Below are 19757 nucleotides of genomic sequence, written 5' to 3'. Positions count from 1 at the left end.
ATTATTATTTTTTTTTAAAAACACCGCTTCGAACTTCCCCCCCTGTATAAAAAAAAACAAACTTAACTTATCCTTTCAGAAACCGAAAAACACACAATTTTAATTCACCTGATTTTTTTAAACATGCGCGCGGACGCCGGCCCTAGTACATATAACGAAACCTAAAAGCCTTTTAATTTCTAAACGTCTTTTAATTTAGTGATAGTTATAAACTGAAATAATTAAACCTTTATTAACTGCAAATACACATAAGATAGTCCTAAATTTTGAAAACCAAAATTTTAAATTTGATAACATAAATATTTTATATTATTTCACCCTGCGCAGGTCATTACCTAATTCTTATTATTAATGCTACTAGCAAGTAAACTAAGACTGCTGCATCGAAATGAAACAGGAGACCCTTTATACACAAGTTCATTGATGTTGGTTGTTGTGCTTTGGTAGCAACTGCTTCAAACACTCCGTCTCTCTTCTCTGTTTGCGAGAAAGAAGAAGTTTAGATTATGCCTTGGATGTGATGCGCCTCTTGTTTCCCATATTTGCCTCTCTGATGATCCGATACATCATTATCACAATATACACCGCAAATCTCTCTCGTAGTTTAGCTGCATTATTTAGCACGATTTCAAGTTTGTGAATCCGCTGCAGATTCTATACACTGAAAAGTGAAATTATTCAGTTCAGAATTAAAAAAAACTCTCCCTCCCCCTCTAAAAAATCTTATCCTACTTCTTGCTCTCCCAATGATTGAAGCCACCATGAAATGCCCATCCTGCAATGTAAACCAAGTGTTCAGCGCTATCAATCACTTTGTAACACATGACACATCTTCCCACAGGTTCTTGCGTCACGAGAAACATCATGAACCTTAGGCTCAAATGTGGCTCTGTATGGTGCGAGCCTTGTGATACATTACAGCTCTGCAATTCAATCTCTTAAGGTCGCGTTCCTAGTGCCTTGAAAAGATTCCTTCAAGCGTTTTGCAACATCCTGGTTCTAGATTAAGCTGGCACTTGAGACTCGAGTTAGGCTTTAATATTATCAGTGGAAAGACCCGTTGACAACTGACTGGATCATAATTCAGAATCTGTTCTGCAGAGAACCGAGCAAATTTATGTCGACTGACTTAGAAATGATGAATAAAAAAGTTGAATCAATACCAGATTATACTTAATTAGTGGTTTTTATGGAATTGATTCCAGAATATACTTTCTAGACTTTTTTTTAATAAAGAAAACGTCTCTAGATGCTACGAACTTACAATAATATATAAGCATTAATGCATTTTAGTTGGTTTTGTTATCTGTTTTTTTTTCTATTGTTTTTATCTATATAGTGACACTAGGGTCGGCCCGCCCTACGGGCGGGATATACTTTACTTACGATCTAGATTATTATTTTGCATGGTTTATGTCTTAGGTTTGCATTTGTAAGTGATATATATGATAATGATTTTTGTTTGTTAAAAAATTTTACGTGAGGAGGGATTAAATATGATGAGATATATTTTGTTTGTTTACAATAGTTGTTTATGTATTTAAGAGTTGTCGCATTGATATGCTGTGAGGGTTTCAAATGGTTTTTATGTTGTTTTATTTTACAAAACTTTGATCCCATATTCGGTGCACTGTGGTTTGTAATATTTCGGGTTTGGAATGATTGGGTTGTAGATAACTATTTTGTGTATGTTATAAGAATAATTACTCTTTATGTTTAAATCATAATCTTTCTATATGCTAATGGAGTGGAAGTGGTGATTATTTGAAGTTGTATTTTTTATTAAAAATAGAATATTATATTGAATGCGAAGAAGGTAGTAAAGCAAAGTTAATCAAATTAAGAAAACATTGACATTCAAAATTATAAAGATCATATTAGTTATATAACACTTCTTTTCAATATAGAGACGCCACGTAAGGAACATTTGATCTATCTCCAGCATTTGTCAGCTCGAGACATGTCGGTTTGCCATTCATGACAATACATAAATTTCATGCATTCTTCCTATTCTCATGTTCATAGCAAAATTATGGCATAGATATAGTTACCTTTACCACAATTGTTGTTTGCATATGTGAAGATGTATTAGTCCTTATTGCGGTTTTGTTTCAATGTCAAATTTGTTTGTTTGTTTTCCTAATATTAATTCTTGTATAGAATAAGTAAATATTTTCTTATTTAATCTCTCATACACTGACTTTTACAGTCATCGATCTGAAATGAATTGAACAGTTTTAGGATATTTTAATTTCTCTATGTTACAATTAAAAAAGTAAAGAAAAACGCATTGGTTAAAATTTAATCGTATGATTAAAGAGAATCCTGGACAGTGGTCCGCTTGGAACTTCTATGTGTGCAGAGCCAAAGTAAATTATTAAGTTCTTTGTGAACTTTTATATACTATCATCTCTGTATACTTTATAACATAAAACTTCTGCAAACTTCTTTAAATATTTAGCATGCACATTTGGCTATTTTACTATGAAGATTCCATTTCTGACCTAAGTTTTTGTTTAAAAATAATAATAATACAGTTATATCATCACAACTACATCATTCACAATTTCCATCTACATCCACGATGCTCTTGATGACGTGGCGCCCTCAGTTTATAATTAATATTTGATTATATTAAAAAATTACTTACAAAAGATGAAAATTATTTAATTTCTACAAATTATTTTTGATTTAACTTAATAGTAAAAATATTGTGATATTTATTTAACATATATTATACTTCCTTCTATTTCGAAAATCCACATTATAGAAAAAAATTGTTTTAAAAATATATATTTTTACATTTTCAATTCATTACTTAATAGTTAATTGTAAATTTCAAAAAATATAAATGTTTTTCATTAAAATTTTATTGGTTAAAAATTACGGAGAATAATTCGTTTAGAAATTAATCTATTGATAATCAAAATTTCATATGTTTTCTTAATACTGGTAAAAGTTCTAAACCATATATATATTTGAAATGAAAAGAGTATTAGATTAGATGGTTAACTAACGTGGGTTATTAAATATTTAAATATATTGGGATTTATGTTTGTTATCATTTTTTTTTTTGCTCGTGACTCGTCACCAACATGTTTTTCGTTTTATATGTTTAATAATATGTTAAAGTAGGTGTTTGTTTCTTCACATATTTCAACCGCACAAATGTGGATCTGTTTCATTTTTGTTATATTTTTTTTCTCTATTGTATAGTTGCTTGTATAAGGGTTATGTTCACCTTACCAAATTATATTATTTCTCTGGTGTATTTGATAAACAGCGACAAAACCATAAGTTCTCATAACAGCCTCTGTACCCAGTAAAACCTGTAAAACACATCCAAAGCCAGGTAAATAACCGAAACAGGAAGCATTAACTTATTTTACTGTAAAGCTTAGAAGAGTCGGATCAAGACAGTAATTAAAGAGTTAAAGTCCAAAACCATCAAAATCCAAAACGTCTACGAAATCAGCGGAAGAACAAATAACATGCTAAAGTCATTGAGTATCACTGTAAATTTTGGAGGCAAAATCTACACAGTGCAGGTTTAACGCCTTTTTTGTTTTACAATCTTCACCTGATCCCATCTTTTTTACTCTCTCTGACCCTTTCTTCTTATCTTCCTCTTCCTCACTATATTTGCTTTCATAATTCTCTTCATTCTCATTTTCTACTTCCTCCTCCATGCCTTCTTCTGTAACCTCACTCTCCAAATCACTGGTTCTTTTCAAAACCTCAACTTTAAGTAATGTCTTTTGATCACAACTGATCCAAGCATCTCTTACGCAAAACTCATAAGCAAGTCAACTTATTAGTATCTTCTGCAGGTTTTTAGCGTTTCCCCATTTCCAATGTTGATCGGCGTTTAACCTTCTCTAACTTCATTGTTCTTTGCCTCGACGCTTGCTCCTAAACTTTTCAATGTCTAACAAACATCACTTGAAGAAGTGTATAGCTTCAGCTCCATCCATGAAACTAACCTTTTGAAAGAGCCATACATTGTTTGAATCCGCAAAAAGAGCCCATAAGCCTTTCTCTTTGTGGTAAGGATAGCGAGGAATAGCGCCTAAGAGTCAGTTAAAACATTTTAGAGTGATCCAAGCTTGAACTATCACCTTCTGTTTTGCACGTGACTCCTACTTTCAAAGAAGGTATCATTTCTATACACATTCTCGATGTCTACAACATTGCTCTCCGACAAACCAGCAACCCCCGGAGGAGTTGAAGACGTTCTTCCAAGTGAAGCTCTTGAAATTCTCGGAATGATCTAACCTGCAACGCAATCTTTTGAGCGATGAACTTGCTGAAATAAGGGAGCCTACAATAAAAAAACAACATTAATAAACCTGAAAATTGAAAACGTTCTGGAAAGTTAACTTTAAAAAAAATCTTGATACCTTAACAATGCACTCATTTAATCTTAAAGCTTTATCCCCTTGCCAACACTGCTCTGTTTGCAAGTAATATCGTGTTAATAATCACATATGATCGTATTGTAAGTGGTAACATCAGGCAAAACAATCATTATATATCAAGAATAAACATAGGTTATTGGTCTCCTCGGACTACCAGTAGCCACTTACCATAACAATTAGAAGTTATCACATCAGGATGACAGGAACAACACCAGAAACTTTAGGAAACCAAATCTTGTTGTCCTGACCAGTCCAGAAAACAATTAATCAGTGAGAAAACATTTCCTACAATATTATATGAATATTCTTGCCATCATTAAACCCTGTTAGCCCATTAATCAATCTGATTTAGCATCTATAAACAATCCATCACCAGACATTTCCTACAGGTTAGTTCTAAATCTATAAGCAATTAAATTGAAAATAAGGCTAACTTTCTCTATAATTGACGCTTTACATTTCCATTGGTTTTTTGCAGTGGACGATAAGTTGGGAAGAAGGTAATTTCGAGGCCAAAGTGGTTTGTTTTGCCTTGCATGTTTGAAGTTGTTCACCCTCTTTTAATTCAATTCCTTCCTAAGACTCTGTTAATTTCTCAAAACCTTGTAAGTGATAACATCGGATTTTCATAAAATGGTCAGAGAAGAAGGCTTAAAACAAAACCTCAAAAAAAAAAACAATTTGTTCAAAGAATTAACGTTAGTTTCTTTTTGCAGAACTTCATCAGATTTCATAAAGTAGTTAGAGTAGTATGAAAGCAAAACCTGGAAACTCGATCTACCCAGACTTTAGGTACTGCCGCTTCCAGTCAACCGATTCTTAAACGGTATTAGGGATTGAAACTGGGACCTTCAAAATCATTGTACGGAGCCTTCTTAGATATGCAGCAAGCAAATTGTCATTGTATATCAAATCAATAAAAAATTGCAGATGAGAGATGAGGACGAAAGAGTTACTCATGTTTTGATGCAGCCACGAAGACCTGGTTTAAAGCTTGAGTTGATTGCATCTCAAAATATCATGAACGCATGGAGCTTGATCGCCCTTATGTTCACATATTTATACCTAACACACACCGTCTCGCAGAACTCATAGTGAGCGACTGAATCGATGAGATTTAACACGAAAGCCATAAATTGAACCGTTTCAGATAACCCGAAGAAACTCAGGCGTCAACGCCATCGAATGAAGGGGAGAGAATGTGTTTTGTCTTCCTGAGACACGTGTCACTTTTATAGAGCATGACTTTCTGATGTGTCTGTCTACGTGGCTCTCTAAGGAGTGAGTAAAACTGTTCTTTATATATATAGATTTATGCCTGCACCAACCCATAGTGACTGAGCAATACATCATTTTTTTTCTTTTTCCAGCAATACATAAAATTATTATATAACTCTCTCTCTCCAACGAATTTGAGAGCCGCGTGAACATAATGACGAACTACGGCGCGATTCCGACGTCGTCTCATCCATCTCCGCCGGTGGATCTGGAGTACATCTCACACGTCAAGCACCGTCTCAAAGCAGGTCTAGCCACGCGGCGGCCATGGAGGTCGATGTTCGATCTGGAATCAATGACTGTTCCTCAGGGTTTCTTGGACGCGATCTCGAGAATGAAGACGAATCTCGTCTACTTCAGAGCAAACTACGCCATCGCCGTCCTCTTCATGCTCTTCGTAAGCCTTCTCTACCACCCGACCTCGCTCCTCGTCTTAGCCATCTTGGTCGTCTTCTGGATCTTCCTCTACTTCCTCCGCGACGAGCCTCTCGTGCTCTTCGGTCACCAGGTCGACGATCGGACGGTCATGATCTCTCTCTCGGCGTTGACCATCGGTATGCTTTTGTTCACCCACGCCACGGGCAATATTCTCGGATCGCTGTTGACCGCCGTCGTGTTGGTTCTGATCCACGCGGGGATTAGGAGGAGTGATAATTTGTACTCCGATGAGGAAGCTGCGGCGGCGGCTGAAACTTCAGGGCTGGCGTCATACCCTTCCTCGTGAAAACCTATTTGATGTTTCTGTGTGTGCGATTGAGACACTTGAAAACGTTTTCTTCTTCAATATGTTGACAGCTTACAATGTTTCCTTCATTTTTTTTCCATCCAATGGTGGTTTGTTTGTTAATTACTTTGTTTTGGACATCAAATTTATTTACTTGACTTCAACTGAACCTCCCTGAAAATTTATTCACTCTTGTCTGATAGGGAGAGAGAGAGAGTGTTTGACTTAAGCATGAACATGTTTCAAGAGTGGTGTGATTTGCTTTACCTGAGACATTCGAGGACGAATGCTCATCTCAACGTAATTAAAAGAGGAAATATTTTTAGATTTTCATTTACAAAAACACATCCAAAAATGACCTAATGGAATGGTAAAAACTAATTAGTGTCCCAGCTTATGTCCCTGTGAATGTTGTCCCAACCTCTGGACTGCTCAGTGGAGTTGTAACTACTATTCTTACTGAATCTAACGACCTGTTTTGTTCTTTTCAGATGCGAGTTCTGGTTCAGTTGGTAGAGCACACTCTTTCACTGCATCCTTTGTTGGGAACCCTACTTTTGCCTGAGAACGCTGTATCACCACGATGTTACATTGTAAATCATCTCTGCACCGTTTCGCTTCGTGCTTTAAGGTGCCTGTTAAAAGAACCACTTTAACCACACAGATGGAAAGTAAAACTAAATAAGTGAAAACTGAAATGAGAAGATTTTCATTCCAAAAAAAAAAAAAAAGAAATGAGAAGATTATATACTTATCCAGAGCTACCCAATTTGCTTGCGGTTCCTTGGCCACATGGTGATCTAGAAACAATCTATTTTTGTTGGTGGAAGATCCAGAAACAATCTTGATCATGACATTAACCTTTCGTAGAAACGAACATGAGAATAATTTGTTTAATGTTTCAAAAACTGATCATTATTTTGTTGATGGGCTAGGCTAAGTTAGTAATTTTGTTTGACTCAACTTAAAAGGATTTGTTTTAAATTGAGTGTACGTTTTTCCAATTACATAAAACAAGCATTTTGCTCTTGTTTTCTTTGTTGTAAAAGTGGTGCGTGTTCTAATGATTTACAGAAATAAAAGTTGTTTTTTTCTTCTTCAAATCAAAAATAAATATGATGTATGTCAAGTTAAGAAGACAGATGTTTCTTGCAAGGCGAAGTCACTTCATCGAGTTTAAAGTCGTTCCAATAATCAAGAAGTTATAAAGCAATGATATACTAACTGATTATAATTGTTTAGCTATTAGAGCATCCACAACCATGTACCCCCATTAAAATTTTTTAAAAAAATGTTTTTTTTTTTTTTACTATTTTCTTTTTTTTTGGATTCTTTTTCAAAAAAAAAAATATAACGGGCTGCTACAGGTCAGTGGGGTCCGCAAATAGTTAACAGATTCCACAGAATTGATCCTTAGCTAAAGAATTTAAGGGCACCAACTTGCACAGAAACCTAAAAATTGTAGGTCCTATATAATTTTATAATAATTTATTTTTAAGGACTCCAACTAAGAATCATTGTTGCACTTGCTCTTACATTACACTAATTACCACCAAAGATGAATGCGATTGAAATAGTAACATAATATCTCATTTCGCTTGCTTGTCAAAGTCATCAACCGTGTCCTTCGGGTTCTTGTACCGACCACGTCAAGATGTCGGTCCAAGACCATAAACAACATATACTAAAGGACTAAAGTGAGTACATACCATCAAAAACTCGTTCAAATAAAACTATCATCAAATATTATTAAACGACAAACCTACAACCACAAATTCACCACACACACACACCATAAGCCAAAATGCAAAAAGAAAACTTAAAATTTAAAATTTAAAAATCTGCTTTATTATTACGTCGTCAAATTAAATATATAATTACGACAAAAAACATCAATAATGCAAAACATAACAGCTATACTCAACAGTAGCATCGCCGTTCTTGAGATTAATCCACTTTGTCCGAGCCTCAACATAGCCTCTAGCAAATCGGAAAAGCCCACTTCCTCCAACAATTGGCATTTCTCTAACCTCCGACAACGCCGTATTCCGACCAAGAATCGTAATGGTGCTTCCATTGTACTTCCCTGTCTTAAAAGCAAAGTTCATAGCCATCAGAAAACCCAACTCCTTTTGGGCCGCTCCCGCGTAGAAGCCTTGAGCTTGGCCCAACACAGTTGAGTTCATCGGAACTCTCGCCGTCAAGGCGTTGTCGATCATGGAGATGGCTCCGAAGTAGGAAGTGTTTTTAACTGGTGGTTGAATCATGATGGAGGTTGGGTTTGGACCACTTAAGATGTCGTGCCAATAGACTTTGAAATGGGTTAGCTTCTCTTTCTTGTGGAGCCCGAGAAGCTTCCGATCTATGGTTCTGGCAAAGTTTTCTCCGTCGTCTCCGGTGGAAGAAACGACCGCGAGGAGGAGGATTTGTACGGCTAAGAAGAAAATGAGCTTAGCCATGAGTTTTTCTTTGGTTTCTGTGGAGTTGGTTTGTTGATATTAAGTGGTGTATAGAATAAGGTGTCTGATGTTATTTATATATAGGTCGAGTGTTAGACATGTTTCTAGAGGAAATGACTTTTATTATATACTTTATTATGGGTTTGTTTAATTTTGTGGATTGGTTAAAAAACATTGACTAGTGAATGGGAAAGCTCTATATCTCGTTTTAACAAAAAATAAAATGTAAAATAAGTGGGGAAGGTTTAATGTGTATGCATTGTGTGGGGCGTGTGAATTAGGAGCTATCATAATCATTGCGTCATCGAGTCGTATGGTTTACGGTGAAGCCATAATCGAACCATTTTTCATTTTTCAAAACAGAACAAACAATTTAAAACCATTTTTCGGATTAGAATCAAACTGATACTATCATAGATACATAGTTGTTTAGAGTATTATAATCATCGTTCATATATAAATCATTCAAAGTTTTTCTGTATCAAATGAGTAGATAACTCAACTGATAGTATTTTTGGTGTTTGAGTATATTTAGTTATTTTAGTCATTTACTTTTGACTATTTATATATATTTTCAAATATTTTGGATATTTTAAAATTATCTTATATATTTTGGATATTTTAAAAATACATTAAATCTAAAAATAATTAATATATTTAGATATATAAATTTGTTTCGGATATATTCATGTATCCAAAATATTTTAGTTCAAATCGGGTTTGGTCTTTAGATACCAAAATTTTGAATCTATTCGGATATTTAATCAATTTTGATTCAGATTTCGTACTACTTTTTTAGATCGGATTCAGTTCAGTTCTTCAGATTCTATTGTTTTTTGCCCAGCCCTAATTAAAACTTATCTAACTCATGAACTTTTTAGTCTAGAGTTAACTGTGTCTAATCCTTTTTTTATTAAATGTCCTTAATGGTACCACCTAGTTGTGTGTAATCCGGTTAGTTGGGGCGACAATCACTATTTTGAAGCAATATATATGCCCACTATAACACTATATATTATTATTCTTACAATTTTTGAAAATTTTGAAAAAGTAAAATAATTTTTTGCTTTTACTTTTTTTTATTCGACAGTCAGGGACTCAGGGAGCATAGACTGACATATATGGTCATGGCGTCATGGGTGTCATTTTCTTTGAAGTATTTTTCACGCTTTTGCTTTATTTACTTTCTCTTGTTGTTTTGAAAAAGTTTTCATTCCATTCCCTTTTTATATATAACAATCTTTTAGTGCCATTCTTATTTCTTAAGACTACTTTTTCGTCAAATTGTGAACCCTTTAATACGCAATTGAATATAAACAATTTTAAAGCAATTATTAAAAAAAAATAAAGTATTTAAAAGTATTTTGTATGGAAAAGGAAAGTTAATGGATTTGTCGTAGTTTACCAACCAGCAACAACAGTTTGCATTTTGTAAATAAACAACAATAAAATCGGAAAAAGGAGTTATTGGTCTAATTTCTTAACTAAATTCACACACACTGACACATGTAAAATCGGAAAAAGGAGTTATACATTCTTGACTTAGGGGCGTGCTTGGCTTCATCAGAAAGCCCATTAGTATACTCCATTCCGTACGTTTTATAGACGTTACTCCCTCCACAAAATTGGAATTATGAATAGAAGTTATCAGATTTTAATGGATTTAAGAATCCGAACATATGTTTAAATTAGTAACTTTAAAATAGGTTTATTTATTAAATTTTAAAATATTAATTAAAATATATTTTTTTAATTATTTTTGTATTTGATTTGATTTCGTAATTTAGGTTTTTAGTAGATTTAAAACTTTTAATATGTTAAATATATAAAATTATAAACCTAAGGAAACATCTATACTTTTAATATTAAATAAAATACACTTGTCAAATTTAAAAATAATTAAAATTTCAAAAACTTACAAATTCTAAAATAAAATTTCCGAAGCCAATTAAAATACATATATTTGTGGGAAAAAGCTCTACATCGTTTTTTTTTCCACGTTTGTGGATTAACATATAGCTAAATTATCAACGCATGAAAGAATAGTTTCCTCTTTGATGTCTGTTTTCGTGAGATTGACGTAAGAAAAAAATACTCATTAAACACAATCATCACTGTATAAGTGGTCCAGACCATTCGTATGTTTATCTAATTTCCAACTGGAGATTTTGATGGTGAACATAAGCTATGATTTTCAATTTCTTAAGAATATGATTAACACCTTAAATTTATATGACCGTTGACTAATCAAATGATGTGGCCTAAATAAAAGTTTCAACAAGCTGGAATTGTGTAAATTTCATGTTGAGTTTTGAAAATTTGTCTTTTTTTTGGCGACAGATTGGTTTAGAAGCATTGACCTATGAGTTGTATTTTTTTTTTTTTTGACAGCATTGACCTATGAGTTGTATAATACTAAAATATCGTGAGTTATTTCGGAAAATCACAAACATTTCACACTATTGATAAATAGTTGAGTTGTTGTTCTCTGGGACCAGTTAAACATATTATGATTATTTTTTTATTATTATTACTAGGATACATACCCCTCGGGAAGCTATATATTAAATTATACATATAAAGTGTTTTTTTTTAAAAAATAAACTATATAAAAGGAACTAAATTCAAGGTTTTTGAGACTATCCACCTCAGCCAAAATATTCTCATCCAAAAAAAATTAGAAATAAATGTCATTTAAAAGATAATTAACTAACATACAACTTTTGATATTTCTAGAAATTTCAAATTTGTAACTACTAATTTATTAATAGAATCATATATCTATTGAATTATGTTCTATTTTTAATCGTTAGACTTCAAGGGTAAATAAATTATTAATTTATAATATATATAGTTTATAACTTTATATTGTAGTTATAAATTAAGAGAAAATAACCGGGGAGGGTGAAGAAGCTCATGTAAAATTATATAATTAAAATGGTAAAATGGTGAGTATGATGACGTGAATCTAAGAAAATTTGTTGTACAAATTATGGTGCTTTCTTCGTCCACTATAATGATTTAAAATAAAATACATATTCACATAAATAAGTCAATATTTGTTGTTTTTTTTGGTAAGATGTTAAGATTATCATTTTTTGAAAGGTTATACTTTTGTTTTTAAACAACTTATTACAGCAAGGAAACAAAAACAACCAACAACAACTCAAGGTAAAAAAAGTCTTAAGGAAGTCTTATACAAGAAAGATAAAAAGAAGTAAAGAAGAGGAGAAAGAAGAACTTGCCGGGTAAGAGAGGAGACGGTCACGCATCATACGGTCGAGAGAGACAAGGATGACTGATGAAGGTGAGGAGACAGCTGTGAACACACGAGCATTACGCTCTTTCCACAACAGGTAGATGGCTGACTGAAAGTAGAGCTTGATGACTGGAGTAGCATGCGTATCTGCGTTGACGCGAGGTTGATTGATCCAGGCTGCAATAGAGTGTAGATCAGCCGGAGGAGAAATCCAAACTTCAGCAGCAAAAGGCTCCCATATCAAGCGAGAGAAAGATCACTCAAAGAAGAGATGATAGTGAGTCTCTATTTCCAGATTACAAAGGACGCACGTTCCTGAAAAATTTAACCTCCAACGTCTCAAGCGATCCTTGGTTGGCAGTCTTCTCCGCAAAGCCAGCCATGATATAAACGCATTATGTAGAATATGTTCCTTGAACCAAATAGTCTTGTGCCAATATTTGTTGTTGATAGTGTTTATATTCTTTTCTGACATTAGTATCTATATTTTTTAGTAAACTGATCCAAAGAGATTAATTTGTGGAGCTAACCAAACAAGGATTATAGTGTTTACTTTGGAAAAAGTAATAGGTTGAATGATAGATGGCGTGCGTGCTTTTTCACATGGAAATCTGCACATATATTAAAATCGTAAGATTTGAATCATAAAGAAAATATAGTGTATATAACTGAAGTTGGTCCATTCTGAAACTAAAGATGGCTAAAATTCTTCTTTGTCAAAATGCATAGATGTGAATCTTATATGAATAGAGTTCTCCATTGCTTATAACAGTGTAATAAACTCCGTGTGTAAAGGAGAAAAAATGTTATATAAGTGAAAACAAAAGTTATGATTTTTTTTCTTGTGCCTATAGGCTCTTAGGCTCTTTGCAATTTGAAGAAGAAAGAACATATTGTGTGAAAATCTTTGGCTCGGTCAAATTTTATCCAGTTGTTTATAAAACTGTTGTTATCTGATTCATGTAATTTTTCAGTGTTGATTTAAAAGCCCAAAAAACTCATCTATACTGACTTTTCGATATTTTTTTCTGTGATTTGAATTTAAAAAGAGATAAAACTTTCGATAAGTTATGTAAACTCAGAACAAGTATTTAGCTTTAGAAAGCATTTACATGTTTCAAACTTATAATATATACATATATAATGTTTAATATTATGCATATAAAACATGTGTAAAATGTGCCTGAATATGTTTCTTTTCTTTAATGTGTTAATCGTACTATATATAACATTATTTTAAAATTTCAAAAAGTTTATGTCACATACAAAAAACCATCAATAAAAAATAGAATTCTCTATTTTTAACAAGAAAAATGAAAAATTATAAACATATAAATTTAAATTAGGAAAAAATAACATTGAAAAAACAAGAAGTTAATGTAAAATAAAAAACTGACAAATAATATTACAAATAAAATAAATTTATAAGATACAATCCGCGCGAAGCGCGGAAAAAATCTCTAGTAAACTATAATTGATACTAAAATTAGATTGATCTATTCTATTAAAATAACAGTGTGACCTATTAATAAAAGTTGTGTCCAATAATTATTTCAACAATACATACTTTTTTATATGATAACTGATTAACTGAAATGTCCTTTTAATTTTTCAAAGTAACCACCACAATACCACATGATCTTCTTTTTCGAAAGTAACCACCACTTCTTAATAGTTTGACCGTATCGTTTACATAAATATTTTGCAACCTTCGTTATGGCCCCAAAGTTCTCGGATTTGTCAACATATCTGTGTGTAGAAGAAATAAATGCCTAATATTTGGTCGACTAATATATACTTAATAATTAATGCTAAGTAATCTTATTCTTCAACGCAACAATATGATTCACAAAGGGTTTCTTATCATCTAATATCTTCTTTTACCCATGTAAAAAAATAAGAATAGATTAAAACACAAGAAAAATACAAAATTACAAATTATATCAAATAAATTTGATTTGTTTCTATTGAAAAATATTGGTTTATTCCAAAAATAAAAATATTAAAACTGCTTCTTACTTTTTGACAGTTTTACACAAGCCTAATAATAATGGTATATATAATTTATATTAGTTGTAAATATAATTTATATTAAAATATTTGAAACAGATTTTTATATTTTACTATATTCAGTTCCATCCATGTATGATTCAAATCTGTTTACATCGATATAAAACATTTAATAAAAAAAAACTTTATTAAAAAAATATAAAAGCATTTCAACTTAAGGTCTGTAATCATATTTAACATATATTTATAGCAACAATACAACTGAACACCAATTTTTCCAAAAATCATTATCACAGTACAACAACATAACGTACATCTCAGCCCAAGAAATTGTGATTTATTAAACAAGACATTAATTTATTTAAATTTTAAATATTTTACACATACATTAAGTTTATCAATTAACAAAGTACATGATATTAAAATAGGGTTTAACGGGGTTTAAGTGGACTTTTATTAGAAATAAATATTCATATAAACTCATTTAGGTTAATTGATTTTAAATAGGCTATTCGATTAAAAGGTATTTATTAAATATGATTTTACTTAAAGTTAGTTAAGATCATATTGACACATTTACATATATCTGTATATATTTAATAGAATATATTTTTTAAAAAAAAATTACACATTTTTCAAAAAAAATGTTTGTTTTTTGGTGCATGTTGGATTTGATATTGGTTTTCAGATATAACACTTTAAGAACCGTTCCAGTATATAGGCTATGTTTAATAGAATATAAGACTTTGATTTTTGAGTCGATTCTGAGTCAGATTTTTTGGATACAAATATTCTTGACTAATTATGTTAGGTAACTAATAAGAAAATATAATATGTTACAATTTTTAAGAATAAAGTTTAAAAATAATTTATAAAATGTATATGGCACGAGTGTATAGTTATGCAACTTGACATATTTAATATAAAAATATATTACACAAAAATATATTAAATTAAATTAATATTACAAAAATATAATTAAAACACAAATATAAAAATTAAATTTGTCAAAAAAAAAAATACCCGCCCTTTGAAGGGCGGGTCAGAATCTAGTAACAAAATAAAACACAAGTTTTTAAAAAATATAATTGAACTAATTTGGCCTAAATTTAATATGATACAATCCTTCAGAAATTAGCTTAATGCTATAAAGAGTACATAAATTTTCTTAAAAATCAAATATCTCGCCATCATTTTATATTGCACTATTTATCAACAATTCATTCGAATCTTAAGATTACAGATGGAAAAATTGCAAAATAAAATATAGTGGAAATACATGAAAAGTAATACAGTATAACCTCTTTAAATTAATACTCTTTAAATCAATATACACTAAAAATCTCTATAAAATAATATAATAATTTTATAATCCCAAAGTGAGTTTTTGGTTCAATTAGTATATCGATAAATTAATATCTCTATAAATTAATAAAAAAATTATAGTTTTGGTGTAATCCCAACATTATTAATTTATAGAAGTTTCACTGTATATATATATGATCATCTATACTATTATTTGCGAAGTAAATTTTTGGAATCGAGCTCTCACATTAAAAGTTAGAGCGGTTAATATCTATACTACCCTTAATGAATTTGTATATAATTAACTATGTAATCAAAACGAATTTTTATTTATAATATTAATTTTCTTTTCAAAAGATAAATTTTACATTGTGTTGTTATCTTTAAACATATTTTATATAATCAAAACGAATTTTTATTTATAATATTAATTTTATTTTCAAAAAGATAATTTTTACATTGTGTTGTTATCTTAAAACATATTTTTCAGTTATAAAATTTAAAATAAGATATAAAACTATTTATAATAATTAAGCGGTTAAAGTCATTGATATCCTTAATGAATTTTATATATAATTAATTATATAACTACAAACGAATTTTTACTAATAATATTAATTTTCTTAAATAAGATAATTCTTATATATTGTGTTGTTATCTTAAAATTTATTTTTCAATTATAAAATTTAGAAAATAACAAATAAAAAATTTATAATTAAACATTAATCAACTAAATTTGTATAAATATATTTACTAAAATATTTTTAATATGTGAATGTTTTCTTTTAAAATTTCAGCATAATAATAAACATATATATTTTAATTCAATTTACGTCATATATTTTTATATATATATATAATTTGATGTTTGATTTTTTTTTTTTTGAAAACATAAATAATAAGTTATCATGCTGATTTTTGAATTAATAAAATATAAACTGATTAAGCTCGCAAGTGCAGACAAAATATCTAGTACAACTATTAAAAGTGAAAAGGTGTATAACCATAAAATGTTGAAACAATAAAATTTATATGAAAAGAGACAAGTGTTAAAAGATGTTACCCCAATAGACTAATTTGTTATGATGAAAATATTCATACGAAGAACTATAGTGAATAAACATAATTGTATGATGTGTTGTTGGCTTTTGTTTCATACATGTTTGGTTGAGAATTGAAGATATGTAAAATTTTGGACTACTTAATATTTTCACTGATTTATAATATTTTTATAACATATGTTTCACGAGATTTTATATCAGCGTATGAATTAAGTTTTATATCAATAACTCTAAACTGTTATGTAGTTTACACTATTTTGAAATTTTTAGAAATATAAAATTGTTTTTCAAAACTATAATTTGAAAGCATTATAAAGTTGAAGCCTACATTTTGTATATATCGTATAAAATGAAATCAATAAATTTAAAAAGACATTAGTGTTTAAATGTTAACTTTTCATAAAATAATTGGTTATAATCACACAAAACTATACGATGATTATAAGAAATGTCTTTCTTTTCAGTTTCAAGATTCAAACCCATGAATTTTTTATAAAATTGTTGATTGAAATTAAAAAGCTTATTTTCCTAGAACTCTATGTATTTTGTAAAATCCAATATGATCATTAATCACCTACTTTCTCTGAAATTGTAACTTTATAGTGAACTAATTTGAAAAATAAAATAAGCAATTGATCTGGTGTATCCAAAGTGATGGTACTGTCATGGCATTTTTCTACTCTTCGTCTCTTTCACATATATACCATTTATAACACATGCATCTCTATATAGACTATGTATTTTATTGTTAACTGCAAGATTGTATATCCTTATAGAAGTTAGGGTCATTTACATAAATGATTAACATTTGAAGATTATAGAACTGAACAGTAGAAGGTTTAACATGTTGGATGACATTGTTATGAACTATGAAATGGATAATGGTTAAAGTGTGCATGACAGCACCCTTCTAGTATGTCGATCATTATCAAACATTGCATAACACGTCATTCATTTATAAGATAATACAAATACAAGTTTCCTTCTTTTCAAAGTCAAGGAACAAAGGATATAAATTGATATTTTTATGTTTATGTATTTTTCAAAAGGTTTTTTTTTTTCATCTCGAGTAGTGGTAGTGAATCTATCTGTCTTTTGCTTTTTCCTTCATTGTTTTAAACTTCCAAACCTTACCAATGTTAGCCGCCAAAAATTAGGAAGATATATTTATAATTATCAAAATTGAATTACCAAACTTCATTTTGTCTATATATGAAGAGATTTTTTGACATATTTTTAAAAAATTGAAAGATAAGTGAGTCTCATGCATGCCTCTGATTTCTGAATTAACTTTTATTACTATGGAACTTCTTGATTGCAGCTTTGTAGATACAAAATATGGCTGAAAAAAACTGATCCGGAACTGACTCAAAAATCAGGCTCATGAAACTAATTAGGCATGACCTACACACTCGAACCAATAACACACTCCATTCAGACTGAGAACTGAATGAGTATTTGAATATATTTGATCATATATGTCTCCATGGTTACTTTCGCATAAAATAACATGTCACTTTTAGTTATTTTTGGATTTGGGTAGTTGAAATATAAAATACCTGAATCCTATCGGATAATTTACTTATTTCTGTTAAAATATCTGAAGCCAAACTGGATATAATTGGTTTCTGAAAATTTTCTGATTTTTAATATGAGAAACAGTCTACCTAGATTTCGAAGGACCAGATTTTGAAGGGCCTTACTTGATACTAACCAGGTATTTTATAATCCCTAATGGAACCTTATTTTAGAGGGAAAATCATTATTTAAAAGAGAATCGATATGTAGTCAATGTCCTTAGAATGAATTCCCTTAATTTTGTCATAACTGATTATTTGTGTTAATATTAAAATAATGTATTTTCTCATGCATGTGCAGATCTTATAGCGTGCTCTATGCAATGTCCCTTTTTGCTACGATTTTCTCGTAATAGGTTGTTCTGAATTGAAAATACACAGAGTTGTGGTGAATGCCTGATATTGTCTTGCATCTTTCAGCAGTACAAGGTCAGTTGCTGAAACATCACGCCCTAAACAAATTTGGAAATATTATAATTAGCTTAATAAGGTTTGCTTATTCTCTACGATGAAAATAAAGTACCCTAAAGAGAGATCATTCGTTTGTTTACGAAAGCTATATGATATAGTTGTCAAAAGTGTTTTGGAATGTTTTTTTGAATTTGATGTTATTGGGGTCATTCTCCTTCAGTCATATACTTTTGCACATGATGTTGCAGAGTTTTGGAGAAGTCAGTTTGTAGTAAGTTGATTTTCGGATCATATAACAAGGCACAGCAGCGTATAAACAATTCATTCACTTTGTGTCCTCTTTGGTCTGCAGTTTGAGGGTATCTAATCGGGCAAGCAATTAGGGATTAATCTTTGACATTGCCCTGTCTTGTAATAATGTGAACAGAACAAACTAATGCACATTAAGTATAATCCATTGCAACCTTTCACCAACCTCATTGTTTCAAGAAACCTTCAATGTCAACTACGTGTCTATTAAAAGGGAGAGACTTGTGCAGCAGTAAAGGAAAACCTTATATTTACTCTTTACCAGGACAAGCTTCCCCGGGACTGGGACGGGGACTGGAAACTGGGACAGGAGCGGAGACGGGAAAAGGCAAACTTAAAATTCGTAGATACGAGTACGGCATAGAGACGGCAATAATATATATATATATATATATATATTATGTAAAAATACCTATAACTCAAATTATTAAGACCTCTCACATAAGAATTAACAGTTTTAAAAACAGCTAGAAAACAACATAATAAACTAATAATCTAGTAGTTATACGACCAATACGAAAATAAAAAATCAAACAATCGATTATATTAAAACCAGTAGACATACATCTAAGTAAAATGCAAAGGAAAACAACAAAACAAAACTTCATTGAAGAAAGCAGGGAAGAGGCATGTGTGTTGTTTATGGTCTGGACGAAAAAAATAGGAAGATGCCACAAGTCACAATATGTTATTTCCCCTTAAGTAACTTAGCATAGAGAAAATAACGAATATAAAGGCGAAGAGGCAAAAAAGATTAAAAGGTAATTAATTAAAACCATAAATTTAATTTTCCTTTCTAATATTCCTACCCGGCTAAGCAGCACCGAAACGTGGAATACGGTATATTCATTCTCGAAACGTCTCTCTGAGACGTCTCTGTTCTCACCCCGATCCGTCCCCGTCAAATGTTGTCGTCCCTGCCTTACACGAGATGCGCCGGGGACAT

General features: G+C 30.8%; 2 protein-coding genes and 1 long non-coding RNA gene across 3 annotated transcripts; 1 reads left to right on the top strand and 2 right to left on the bottom strand.

Annotated features, from left to right (window-relative positions):
• Positions 1–3334: 3334 nt before the first annotated feature.
• Positions 3335–4540, bottom strand: LOC103832758. The gene is made up of 2 exons (XR_004458015.1): positions 4401–4540; positions 3335–4321 (listed from the first exon to the last, which is right to left on the bottom strand). It is a non-coding gene; the product is annotated as an uncharacterized LOC103832758 (long non-coding RNA).
• A 1203-nt stretch (positions 4541–5743) lies between these two features.
• On the top strand, positions 5744–6606 carry LOC103832759 (PRA1 family protein F2). Its single transcript, XM_009108838.3, has one exon. It carries the CDS (start codon positions 5851–5853, stop codon positions 6418–6420), a length of 570 nt encoding a protein of 189 aa, XP_009107086.1. The 5' UTR covers positions 5744–5850; the 3' UTR covers positions 6421–6606.
• Positions 6607–8136: 1530 nt separating this feature from the next.
• On the bottom strand, positions 8137–8963 carry LOC103832760 (dirigent protein 20). Its single transcript, XM_009108839.3, has one exon. It carries the CDS (start codon positions 8877–8879, stop codon positions 8313–8315), a length of 567 nt encoding a protein of 188 aa, XP_009107087.1. The 5' UTR covers positions 8880–8963; the 3' UTR covers positions 8137–8312.
• Positions 8964–19757: the final 10794 nt, after the last annotated feature.

Source organism: Brassica rapa, chromosome A05 (genome assembly GCF_000309985.2).
Source record: "Brassica rapa cultivar Chiifu-401-42 chromosome A05, CAAS_Brap_v3.01, whole genome shotgun sequence".
NCBI lineage: Eukaryota > Viridiplantae > Streptophyta > Magnoliopsida > Brassicales > Brassicaceae > Brassica > Brassica rapa.
The sequence above is the reverse complement of the archived record's forward strand: the minus strand, read 5'-3'. Positions and strand labels throughout refer to the sequence as shown.

What these genes read in the sequence shown, in the direction of transcription:
- LOC103832759 (XM_009108838.3), top strand. Translation starts at nt 5,851, where the DNA reads ATGACGAACTACGGCGCGATTCCGACGTCGTCTCATCCATCTCCGCCG.
- LOC103832760 (XM_009108839.3), bottom strand. Translation starts at nt 8,879, where the DNA reads ATGGCTAAGCTCATTTTCTTCTTAGCCGTACAAATCCTCCTCCTCGCG.